Below are 13239 nucleotides of genomic sequence, written 5' to 3' on the forward strand. Positions count from 1 at the left end.
AAAACAAAAACTTGAATGGTTAATTTACACTCTATTAAATCATATTTAAAAATCAAATTAAATTAAAATATCTAAACTAAAATTAACGAAGTAGTAATTGACTAAGTCACACTTGAATCAAATTAATTAAACGTTATCCACATATAAATTTTAATGCATATACATAAAGGTAATAACTTGAATGGTTAATTTACATTATATTAAATCATATTTAAAAATCAAATCAAATTAAGATATCTAAACTAAAGTTAAATGAAGTAAAAATTGAGTAGTCACTTGAATCAAATTAATTCGACAATCTAATTTGAATTAAATTAAGTCACACCTAAAATTAAATTAAAGTAAAATACCCTAGTTGTTACATCGTGATTTCAATAAGTAATAATTTTTTTTTTATATTTACCCTTTATATATGACCAATATTTGTTATTTTAATTTAATAGTTTCTTAAAGAATTAAATCAAAAGTAATATAATCTATTTACTCAATAATTTATTATAACTTAAACAAATTTAATAATTTAAAAAAATGTAAAATTAAGTATTATGGAAGAGAGATAGTAATTTTTAAAAATAATTTTATGTTAATTCTATAAAATTAAAAAATTTTAGAATGGGATTAACTGGCAACAGTTAGTGCCGTTTTGTGTCAGGATTTGACTGTAGGGCCAAACGGTTGGCAGCATACGCCACTGCGGCAAACCATGTACGAGGACGGCTACACGGCCACATTCATTCATTGCCATTTTTCCCTTTCATTGTCCTTATCAACTCCGATTTTAATTGACTGAAGACAAGACAATTTAGATACGGAAAATTAGCCTACATATTATCCATTTGTTTCTGCGAGATATTTATTTTAAAAATTTTTTTATCTTTAATGACAATCTTTTTGCTAATTAAATAAATATTTAGTGTTTATTCCATAAAATTACTCAAACAATAAAAAATAAATGATTTAAAAAATATTTTTAAAAGTAAATTATTTTACAGAATCAAGCAAACATAGCCATGGTACATATATTTTTTTTTTCTTTCTCTTACAACATTGACGGAGTTAAATCTTCATTCATACATTTTCTGACCGCAAAGAGCTATTACGTAGCTCTGCATCCTCTTTAGGGGAAGAGAGCTTCTTCTTCTTCGCAGGATAAATGAGATAATGTTGAATCATGAAGAGAAGGTCAAAGAATATGGACACCTGCATAATTAATTACATATGTCAAAACTTAAAACTGCTGTTCTAAACCAATTTTTCAATTTAACAAAGCTCTATCCGATAAGAGTTTTTATATAACTTTTAATGTTTTAACTAAAATAAAGACTATTTGTATTATTTTAATTTTTATACTTATATTTTGAGTGAACAAATTATGAAATGTTACTTCCTAACGTTTGTCGAAATACTGGTAAAAAGAGCTGACCCATGAAGTTGCATACCAGAGATAGCAAAGTTTTTCCAATGTTGCCATAGAAGTTGACCCATGAATCTGAAAAATGATAACATTTTACATATTATACAATTATATGTAACTGATGTAAAAAACATAAAAAGATCATAAACTTACGTTGGTCTATAGATTGTGTAGCCATTTGTGCATAATTAGTCGCACCTCCAAAAAAATCAAGCAAAATGTTCCCAATACTGAACCCATCTGTGCTTTTTCTCATAAAGTTCATTATTGCCTGCAAATTTCAAAGAATAATTACAATTTTTATGTTTATTTTGTTCATTTATAATATATATTATGGGTGAAATAATTCTGACCTGGGGAATGTACTTGATAATTGTCATACAAATTTGAATCGTGCTGCAATGGAAATTAAAATAACAAGATTAAAAGGAGACCAATGGATGATTTTTAGTATTATGCTTAAGTTCAGCGAGCGACTTTTACAAAATTAAAAGGTTGGTTACTGAAAAAATATTTCGCTGGAATAAAATTATGATTTTAAATTAAAATTAAAATATAATTAATAATTAAATAATGAAATTACCTAAAGACGGAAGTGAGCCAAAGCCAAGAGTGGCGATGCAATGCTACAAAAAAACATATGGCAGCAGCTATCCATACAATACTCACAATTAATATAGCAATCTTGGATACTTTTTGATGTCCACGCTGGTTAAAAAAAATATATTAATAATTCTAATATTAATCACCAAAATTAGGGAATAATACTTTTGTAAAGAAAAATTAATGAGTAAAACATCCACTTAATTACTTCGTAGATTGCAATTTGGAACAATGTAATTGCTGTCAACGTAACAGCATGTATTGAAAACGCAACGTCGTTGACTGCCACAGGTATCATCTGAAATTCAAGAAAATTAAATAAATAAAAACTAAAAACTGCAAATTAAAATGGCTGTCATGGCGCCATTGAGATGGAACCATATAAGAGTCCTTTTTCCATGAAGTCCGTCGGCCCAAATTCAGATTAGAAAAAGGCTGCAATGGCAATAAACCGAGTGGTAACTGACCTGTTTATGGCCATACTTATTCAAGTATTGCTTTTGGACAGCAGAGCTAAAGTACATAGAAGCATTATATACCAAGTAGGCTGAATGTTTGGTCAAATTTAGCACTACGAAATCGAAGTTCAATCCGACCACACTGCATGATACAATTTGATTTAGTTATATTAATTTGTGAGGAAGGGAAGGGAAGGGAAGGGAAATACCTTTTCCGTCGGAAATTCAAGATGACTTGTGGATAGAAACTGACAGACCAAGAACCAAAGGCTATCCAACCAAAGACTTGATAGGTTATATGAAGAGGATTTGAATTCCAGGCAGCCATATTTAATATCTCCCTCTCTCTCTTTTCCTGAAAGAAACAAACTCTTTGTAAGGCTTTTTATAGTATGAAATTGTTTGTAAATATATGTTTAGAAAGAAGAGAGAGTTGGCGTCAAGAAATCTTTGAGCTGTAGAAAGTGTTTTCTTGAATCAACAAAGTGAATGGAGATGGTGTGCAATATTCATCCATAACCAAAAACTAAATGCAGATTATCTTTTCTTTTGGAGCATTAAATGCTGTCTAGATTTTCTCATTTTTGTTGGACACTCATCAACTTATGTGACTCCAAAGTGGTTGGGCCATTCTTGGAATGTAAATGCACTAACACCTTGCAAGGGATGGGAAACTCGGAATTTGCACTCTATCTATTACTTCTCTTCTCAAAATATAAAATTTTATATGAAAATTAAAAAAATAATTAATTCTTTTACACTATAATAAAATCAGTTGTAATTTAATAAAATTACCTCTTAACTGAAAATCAAGAGCAACTTGTGAAAAATAATTATTGTATGTAATGTAATAATGATAACATTAGAAAAAAAAAATCATTTGTTACTCTTTAAAATACTTAAAACGAATTATATTTTGACACAAAATATTCGCTAAAAATGACTTATATTTTAAAACGGAACGAATAATTATAGTTCATATTTATTGCTAAGTCTTGTTTCAAACGTAGAAGAGAGAAGAGAGGGAAAGGGAGATGGTTGGAAGTATATATATATATATATATATATATATATATATATATATATATATTCATTTATTCTTTATATAAATTTATAAAAGCTGCAGTTTATTTTAAAGAAAATACAGTTAATGCAAAAATACTTAATAGTTAGTGGCGAGTTACGAAAAACTTAATAGCTTTTTATGTCCTGAATGGATATATTGAAAACTTCATAGATTTGTAAAGCAACATTATACTAGAAATGCTATTATGTTTTATTATTGGTTTGTCAAATGTAGTTTATCAAATATTATATTAGTTTCGTTAATTTTGACACTTTTTAATTTTTTTATAAAAATTAAATAAATAATTCAACCACCTCAATTATAAAAAAATAAATATAATTCAATAAATTACTCTTTAATTAATTTTTTATAATTAAAAAAGAAAATTTGATTGAGAAACCTTGATAAGGATTAAAGTTGAAATAAAATACTAATGCTATCTAAATTTCATAAAAATGTCATCTAAGTGGAATAAAAAAAAAGTCAAAAAGTGTTAAAATAATCATATAGAGGTTGGTAAATTTTGCAATATATATATATATATATATATATATATATATATATATATATATATATATGCATCATTTTAGAAATTACTATATTTATTCCATAACCCTTGTCACGTTTGGCTTCACATTCTTTAATAAAACCATCAATTTATCTAGATTAATAAATTATTGAATAAATTGATTATATTATTTTTAATTTAATATATTCAAACACTAAAATTAAATTTTAGATTCTTCAATTCTCATATTTTATCCAATCACAGTAGCGGAGAGATTTTGAGAACACAAATAGGTAGTAATATATATATAGAGAATGAAAAATTGGAGCAATAATTGTTGGTTATATATAAAGGGTAAATAAGGAAAAAAGAACTTATTATTCCTTGAAACTATGAGTATTTTAAAAGAAACTATTTTCTCAAATATATAAGTATTGTAAAACAGAGGTACTAATGTGTATGACCAAATATTCTCTCGATTCTGTTAAATTTGACGGCTTTCGACTTTTCAAAAAAAATTAAAAAATAATTAAATTATCTTAATTCTAAAAAATGTTGTGAATAATTAACTAAAATGCCCTTTCATTAGTGCTTATTTAGTTGATATAAAATTTAATGCATATTTTTGAACAATGGTAAAATTAAAATAAAATAATTAATGATATTTTATTTTTCTAAAAATATCATTTAAGTGAAATAAAATAAAATAAAAAACTATTAAATTTAACCAACCGATGGAATAATTTACAAGTGAATTTTATACCCAATAAGTCATTAGCTAACATAGTACTATGCTAAAATTTAGTAATTTACTTGAATTTCATTAAAATTACAAAATTGCAATAAAAATGTTTTTGATTTCCAAAAATATACAATTTGGGCCTTCAAAGCATAAATTGTCTTTCGACCCGACCCGCTTCGTGGCCTCCTCCTCCAGTCCTCCTCCTCCCTTCTCTCTGCTGAACCCTAACGATATTCTATAATCAAATTTACACTTTCATTTCCAATTTAAAGATCTCCAAGGTCCCATTCCAAAACCCTATCAAATGGCTACTTCGCTAATAAACAGAACACTAAAATCAATAAAAAACCCCAAACTCCTCAGTCCACTCTCATCATCTCTCACTCGCCACTTCACCTCCATCGCCACCGCCCAACAGTCGCCATCTGACGACCCATCTTCCTCATTCACCTTCACCGGAAACGCCACCGCCACTACTGATAGCATATTTTTGAAGGCACCGAATTCTAATGCTAAACTTGATGCAGCACCGTCCTCTTCAGTGACAATGCCGATGTCATTTATGACAGGGTCGATTGTGGGTAAGAGGTTTTACAAGCAAGTGACCACGAGAGAAGCAGATGATGGAAATGGATGGACTGTGATGCTTGATTACAGAACACTTAAGACTCCTTCTAAAAGACCTCTCAAGTTGCCAACTTTAGCTTTAGCTAAAGCCATAGCTGCTGAATGGGAGTATCAGGTTTGCTTAAAAACCTATTTCATGTAATTTCTATTTAATGGTTGGATGGACTGAATCGGATGTTTTCTGATTGTCTTTCGATTTCTCGAAGAATTGGGTTGTCTTCTCTTGCTTGAAGCTGAATTTGCAAACACATGAAGAAGGAATTCTTTTCATTTGTAATTGAATTCTTAGTTAGGCTTTTGGTGAATTGAGTTTTTCTCCCTTTATTTTTGGGGCCAAGTGTTTACTCTGTATTCTTTTTTTTTTTTGGTCATCTGTAGCATCTGAAATGAATTTTTTTTTGGTATGCCAATATTTTCTTTTGATTTGCTAGTTTTCAATGAAAGCAATTCAGTTCATTCTTTTTGACTAATACATAAATGATGGTATAAAACTAAAATTGCAGTTTTTTTTTTTCCATTTTTTTTTCTCTCATTAATGTAGTTTTACTTGTGTATATTGTGCTTTCTTATGATTGGAGGAATGTGATGAGACGTTTCCTGTTTCAGCAACTAGATGGAATCAGGCCTTTTATGATGCCTCTTATGAAACTTGCGTGTACCGCCCTGGAGAGAGTTCCGCTCACAAGACCAAAGATCATTGAACACTTGATGAAGAAATTTAATCAAGATTTAGTTTTCTGTCGTGCTCCAGAAGATAATGATCTCACAAGGGGCGTCTATGGTATGCGCATCATTTATTAGTTTGATCAAAGCTGCATTTCCCTATTTTGAATCATCATGCCTGTGTTTGTATCTTTTGTCTGAACATTGAATTCTTATAATTTTAATTTAGTATGAACTTGATTTGCAAACTGTAGTAACTCAATAGTTCTATTATTATAAAAGCAATGCCACTTAGGTTAGCAAGAAACTTAGAAGGGAACTTGTATGATTCTAGGCTTATAGTTTTATTGATGACTAGCAAATGTTTGTTGCCACTAGCCAAGGATATTTGGACCAGGACTTATGTGGCTTATGACGTGTCCCAGTTACATATGTTTAATGAAATTTGAAACTATATCAAGTGCATTTAGCTTTCATGTCTGTCTCCTGTGGTTGATTCATTTATTGCTATTAAGAGTTGGGAGAGTTATTTCTTGGTTTCCTACTAATGACAACCCACAACACCGCCCCTTTTCTCTCCCCCCTCCTCTCCATATATGTGTACATTTGCATAATAATGGAATTTTGAAAATATCGATGTTGATTTTTGCCATTTTCAATATCGATGTTGAAAATATCTTTCGAAAATACTCTCTAAAATTAATTTAAATGTGCACATTATTCTTGCATTGCCTTTCTGATGTCCTCTTGGGCATAAATCTCGGCTATATATAAAGAGAAAACATTCTTTAGTTTCAAAATGGCACAAACCTTATCCAATTCATGCTTGTTATAATTGCATCTTGGAAATGACAGTTTTATTCATGATTACTTACTACGTATAGATCTTTATTTGATCTCATGATGATAATCATCTGAATCACCTTGTAAATTTTCAGAACGGCAAGTGGAAAAAATTGATCCGTTACTTGATTGGGTGAAATCAGAATTTGGCTTTAAGCCTGTTGTGCATTCAAGTTTTTTTGGTGGCAAGCAAGAGGAGGGTCTGGTGAAGGCGATAGAAGATCTTCTACAGAAAACTGACAACTTTGAATTGGCATCAATTGATGCAATTGCAGCAGCAGCCCATTCTTTAGTAATTGCTGTTGGAATCTTTCGTGGAAAATTGGATATTGAAGAAGCCATTCAGTTGATCAGGCTTGAAGAAGATTTGCAGGTTCTTGTTTTTGCTACTCTGTCCTCTCCCCCATCCTGTGTCTTTTATTTGCTGTTCTGATGGAGAACCCTTGTTAATTCTTTTGCAGGTTGACAAGTGGGGTTTGGTTGAAGGTGGCCACGATGTAGATATTGCTGATCTGAGGGTACAAGTATCATCAGCTGCTGTGTTCCTTGGCCTGTCAAGAACATAATCTGTGTTAGCATTTTACAATCATAATTTTCATCCCAGATGTGTGTTTCTGCCCTTTTAGTTGTAGATCACAGCATATATGTAATGCTCAGGGGCTTTTGAGAATTTGTAGTTAACTGCTAAGATAAAGCTGACATAATGATGAAATTCAAACTTGAGCTTGCTTGTATTTACAAGTAAAGTCAATAAAATTTATGGTGCAAGTATTTCTCATGGCCTGTTTGATACCAATATTCAGGTCTTCTGTAGCCACTGTTCTGCGTTAAAATGCTTGTCTTTGAATTTGGTTGATCTCTTGACGCTTGGTTGTTTTTCAAATTGTAAATTGTTTGGACTGTTGTGCTATTTTCCGCCTTCCATAGGATCTATCCAATTAGGGGTGGCCATTTTCCCTTTTTAGAACTGGAACTGGAATTGCTGGTTTGGAGCCGGAATTGGTCCAAACGGAAACTGAAATCGGGGGTTCACTGTTGGGTTTCAATTTCAACTTTTGAAAAACTGTGAACCAGCAGGAACTGGCGGTTTTTGCAACTAGGTTAGAACCAGCGGCTCTAATGGTTTGAACCGGCAGTTCTTCCCGGTTTCAATAACTTTTTTTTTTTAAAAAAAATATTCTTGTAAAATCTCCAAATTAACACTCTTAATAACTATATAACTGCTAGTTTTGAGGGTATTTGTCGAAAATTGATTTTTTAAATTTACTATAAATACTCCCTTTGCATTTAAAAAAAATAAATTAAGTTCAAGTCTTTTTCTAAAAAAATAAATTAAGTTTAAACTCTTTTTCTAAAAAAAAAAAAAGTTCAAGCCTCTTTTTTTTTTTTTTTTTTTCTTTAAGTTTGTTGCGGTTGTGGCATTTGAGAAGCAGTCACCGTTGTGTCCAGTTCTGCGGGAAAGACCCTTGAAATTGCAGGTGTTTGTACGAAAGCAAATCCGGGTAGTACAAAAATTCACCCATGTTTGATTCGTTAAACATTTTGAATTTATAAACTTTTTTTTTTAATTTTTTCTTTAAGTTTTTTCTAAAAATTATTTCATAAATATTTAAATTTTAAATTTTCAACAAAAAAATGTTTCTAACTTTTGATTTTATAATGCCTGAAAATCAAGTAGAGAACCGGCCAGAGCTGGAATCGGAATCGTAACCGTAATTAGAACCGTTAATTTTCGATTCGGTTCAGATTTCAAATTTTTTAAAATTGAAACTGTTGGTTTAAAATCGAAACTGGTGGTTACTGTAGCCACTCTTATATCCAATAAGTGTTTAATAAATTTAATTTTACAAATTAAAGTGTTTAATTTGTAATTTTATAAATTCAAAATGTTTAACGAATCAAACATGGGTGAATTTTTGTACTACCCGGATTTGCTTTCGTACAAACACCTGCAATTTCAAGGGTCTTTCCCGCAGAACTGGACACAACGGTGACTGCTTCTCAAATGCCACAACCGCAACAAGCTGTAGCCAAGATGTTGCATCCTGCAAAAGATAAATTATTTTCTATTTTCAGATACCAACAAATTTTTATAAAATTAAATTTGTTTCAAGTTTTGGTTGCTTGCTCCAAACATCGCGAAAATTATTATCCAAGCAATTCCCAGCGAGTTCATCGCAGCCGCTTTGTGGTGTAATTTTAACATTAACAAGCAAGACTTTACACAGTTAAATTCTTGAGGTTCAAAAACAGAAACTGCTAAACCTAACCTTAAACTGTGAAATACATTAGCAAATCATTCCAAAACTGTGTTAAATACTAAATACTTTCGAGGGTAGAAAATGAATCACAGGAATCATGCCGCTACTGTTATTATATGACTAGTGAATCCTAGTTCCTGTTATCCAACCAAGAACCCAAATTAACAAGATTGAAGTTCTTGTACCACAAACTTCCTTTCTTTTTTTCTGTCAAAAAAAAAAAAAAAAAAACGATATACCACTTTAAGGTAGGCATGGCCGGTTCAGTGAACCGCCGGTTCGAAATATTTAAAATTTTGAACCAGAACTGACCCTTGAACCTCCGGTTTTGGTCCGATTCCGGTTCCGGCACGATTCGACACGGTTCCGGCGAACCGACGGCTCGAATTACGGTTCCAAATCGGTTCCGGCATTACACAAATTTTTAAAAAAATAATAAAATTTTGATTTTGAATTCATAATAAATAATAATTTTAAAATGTTTCAATTTTATTAACTAAATAAATTATTATGAAATTTTTTAAAAAAACTTCTATTAACTAACTTAGAACTATTATTGCATTAAATTTAAAAATTTTGCTAATTCACTAATATAGAAAACTATAAATGGAATATAAAGTTAATGAAATGAGTTGGAAATTATTATTTTCAAATACTAAGAAAATTATTAAAAAAATTAAATGAAGTAAATTTATGAATGGAAAAAATTGAGATTAGAGAAAGAATTTGGAATTGGATGTAAGAAAATAAAAAATAAATAATAGATAATTCCAATATCAAGGAAAATAAAGCAATAGAAAAAATAATGAACTATGAAAATTTGAGAAAATTTTGATTAAAAATAAGAGAAGAGTTACGATATAATTGGTTGTAAAATAAAAAGTCATCAACTCATCATATTTATTGATGTTTCTCATTTATTAGTTTCCCAAATTGTCCCTTATAACAAAAAAATAACAGCTATATTTTTGAATAATTTAGTAAATTACAATAAATAAATAAATAAATGATTAAAAAATGAATAAAATTTATTTACCAAAAAATAAATAAAAACCACCTATTATATCAAAAACTATCCGTTACACTTTTTTTTTTGTACACTTGAAAATTTTTTTTTTTCACCACTTTTATAACTTATGTACTATTGTACTTATTTTCACCATAAATCAAATCAACTATAACCAAATTATATCAAGTGATATAAATTTTTTTATAAAAATTTTAAGCTACAATTTTTTTGTGCATCCGGTTCGAACCGGATCGAAACCGCCGGTTTCAGTTCATATTTTAACATTGACATGTACCTTAACTGGCCCTTAAACCGCCGGTTCCGGTTCAAAATTAGGAACTATCGGTTCTGATCCGGTTCCGATTCATCTACAGTACGGTTGATTCTGGTTCGGTTCCAGTTAGAACCGAACCGGTGGCCATGCCTACTTTAAGGTCATCGCAAATGCAATCCAAAAGCATTTGCCCTGTTGAAGTTCTTCTAATATTTATTCAGAAAGAAGGGCAACACATTCCAGTCCTAATTTTAAATACAACGGGATGTACAATACAATTGGCAGAAAATATTATTAAGTGAAATATAAAAGAGTTTATGGATCTTCAAAAAAATCCCACATAACTGGTCAGATGCACATCCTCACGCCTCTTCAATCTACAAACTTAAACACCACCAACTAGCTCGAGCCGTTTGATATTCATGATCTGCTTTCCAGGGTTCAAGCCTTTAGGGCAGGCACGTGCGCAATTCAATATGGTATGGCAGCGGTAGAGCTTGAACTCATCATTTATTGCCTCTAGTCGCTCATTGGTATATTCATCACGGCTATCACTAATCCACCTGCATACACCAGCATAATCACAAGTCAGTTCCCTTCCATTGTCTTTGGAACAATGAAAACAATGTCCTTTGTAGACCTTGCCACTAATATTACAAACAATCCATGAACTAGCCAAAAGCCTAAAACACATTGCTGGTAACAAAAAACAAATCTAGCTTGCCGAGTATATAAGACACTATAGGACAACAAGCGTATTTAGAGTAAGGGAAGCATAAGAAAACAAGAGAAAAAAAAAAAACAACAATCTAACATGCAAATTCAGAAACCTAATAGCCACTCAACATAGGCATTTTTAATTTCCTCCACCATCTAACACATAATATGCTATAAGAATTTTGACATTCAGCAGGACCCATGCTGAAGTCTCAAGGTGTTGAGACAAGTCACTCAAGCATCACAACACAAACACATTATTAGATTAATTCGCTGATGATTAAACCTGAAATTACCCACAAAAAGAAAATTTGATTTAGGGGTTAAATCAGCAATTAAAAATTAGAGCTTTATGAGTTTCCACTGAAACACATCCGGTATTAAATGTCCAGATTAAGTTTACTGAAAGAAACTCAATGACAGACTTGGGTTTTACGGTATGGCTTCTGATGATCTTCTGCCCAAATGAATGGCCAAAAGAAGAACTTGATTGCTGTAAATGCTTCAAAATAGCATTATTACAATAACAAAAACTTTTGAAGGCAATAAATTAAGAATTGTCAAAGAAAACAACTGATCATATGCAGTAAATGTGAAAGGAAAACTATCACAAACAAACTTTGATTTTTCAAACACAGAACGCCATAAACTATTAAAGCAAGCAGTTCCTTCGTTGATTGCATAGTTAAATCGATTGCTAGAACTTCTAAAGGAATAAAAAACAGTCGATAAATTTTAACAATTGATTTTTTTTTTTCTCAAGAAAATCACGGAAATGAAATTTAAAAAAAAAAAAAAAAAAAAAAAGCACTGGTGTTTGCTTGCCATAACTTGCTAATAACACAACCGTATGTTAGGTTCTTGAGGAAAATTGAAGAAACCAGCAAAAAAAACCAACATTTGCTCAATGAAAGAACTCAAACAGAAGCACTGATCATTAAACTACTAATGATAATTAATCACCCCCAAACATTAACTTCTGAAAATTAATGCATTTCAGAAGTACTTACTTAAATCAACTTAAACTACTACTGGTAATTAATGCACAGAAACCATCTTCAGAGCAGCTTAATATTTCACTCCTAAATCTTTTCTTATTATTTGATTTATTATTCCAAATCAGTTCCATTTATCACAAACCCTAAACCCCTAAAAGTCCCGATCCAAAATTCAACGAGCCCATGGTGACCAAACAAACAAAATAGAGAATACCCATTTACATAAACCAATCAAAAAGCCAAAAAAATTAAGAACATAAAAGAGAAAAATACCGATTAGCATGGAGCAAAGCAGCTGGACCCAAGTAAGACTCAGGATTCCACCAATAGCTAGGGCAGGATGTGCTGCAGCAAGCACACAATATACACTCATACATCCCATCAAGCTTAGCCCTATCTTTCTTACTCTGCAATATCTCTTTGCCAGGAACCTGAGGCGGGTTCTTTCTCTTAAGCCAAGGCTCAATACTCTTATATTGATTATAGAAATTAGTCATATCCACGACCAAATCCTTAATAACATACATGTGGGGCAAAGGAGTAATCGTCGAGGAATTTCCGGATGGGATCTTGGTCAAGCAAGCGAGCCCATTACAGCCGTCGATGTTCATAGCACAAGAGCCACAGATTCCTTCGCGACACGATCGGCGAAAAGTTAACGTCGGATCGATCTCGTTCTTGATCTTGATAAGAGCATCCAAAACCATGGGCCCACATTCTTTGAGATCGATCTGGTAGTCTTGAAGTTGAGGCTTTGCAGGGTTATCAGGGTTCCAACGGTAGATTTGGAAGGTTTTGAGGTTGGTGCTTGAGGTCGCCTTCGGCTCCACCTTTTGTGCTTCGGCTTCGGAGGCATGAAACCGAGCCGGAACGAATCGAGCGGTGAACGGCGCCGATGAGGAAACCCTAGCGATGGAAACGCCTCTCCTTATCAGCCCAGTAGCCATTTTTGTTTTAGGGAGAGAAACAGAACCAGAGAGGTGGCTTTAGAGAGAGAAAACGATTCGCTTATTTGATAGGCGGGGTTTTTTGGGCAACGAAGAAATGTCAAGCAGA

The 13239-nt window shown here is 31.6% G+C and overlaps 3 protein-coding genes across 3 annotated transcripts; 1 reads left to right on the top strand and 2 right to left on the bottom strand.

Annotated features, from left to right (window-relative positions):
• Positions 1 to 992: 992 nt before the first annotated feature.
• Positions 993 to 2913, bottom strand: LOC105634521 (cystinosin homolog). Its single transcript, XM_012217390.4, has 8 exons — positions 2685 to 2913; positions 2485 to 2617; positions 2226 to 2315; positions 1998 to 2122; positions 1768 to 1810; positions 1568 to 1685; positions 1440 to 1489; positions 993 to 1200 (listed from the first exon to the last, which is right to left on the bottom strand). The coding sequence occupies exons 1-8, from the start codon at positions 2801 to 2803 to the stop codon at positions 1069 to 1071; spliced, it is 810 nt and encodes a 269-aa protein (XP_012072780.1). The 5' UTR covers positions 2804 to 2913; the 3' UTR covers positions 993 to 1068.
• A 2030-nt stretch (positions 2914 to 4943) lies between these two features.
• Positions 4944 to 7702, top strand: LOC105633390 (ATP12 protein-like protein). Its single transcript, XM_012215983.4, has 4 exons — positions 4944 to 5533; positions 6025 to 6199; positions 7020 to 7297; positions 7386 to 7702. The coding sequence occupies exons 1-4, from the start codon at positions 5096 to 5098 to the stop codon at positions 7488 to 7490; spliced, it is 996 nt and encodes a 331-aa protein (XP_012071373.1). The 5' UTR covers positions 4944 to 5095; the 3' UTR covers positions 7491 to 7702.
• Positions 7703 to 10736: 3034 nt separating this feature from the next.
• SDH2-2 (succinate dehydrogenase 2-2) lies at positions 10737 to 13224 on the bottom strand. Its single transcript, XM_012215992.4, has 2 exons — positions 12457 to 13224; positions 10737 to 11031 (listed from the first exon to the last, which is right to left on the bottom strand). Exons 1-2 carry the CDS (start codon positions 13128 to 13130, stop codon positions 10854 to 10856), a joined length of 852 nt encoding a protein of 283 aa, XP_012071382.1. The 5' UTR covers positions 13131 to 13224; the 3' UTR covers positions 10737 to 10853.
• Between the last annotated feature and the right edge of the window lie 15 nt (positions 13225 to 13239).

Source organism: Jatropha curcas, chromosome 11 (genome assembly GCF_041381405.1).
Source record: "Jatropha curcas cultivar XTBG-Jc1 chromosome 11, XTBG_Jcur_1.0, whole genome shotgun sequence".
Classification (NCBI taxonomy): Eukaryota; Viridiplantae; Streptophyta; class Magnoliopsida; order Malpighiales; family Euphorbiaceae; genus Jatropha; species Jatropha curcas.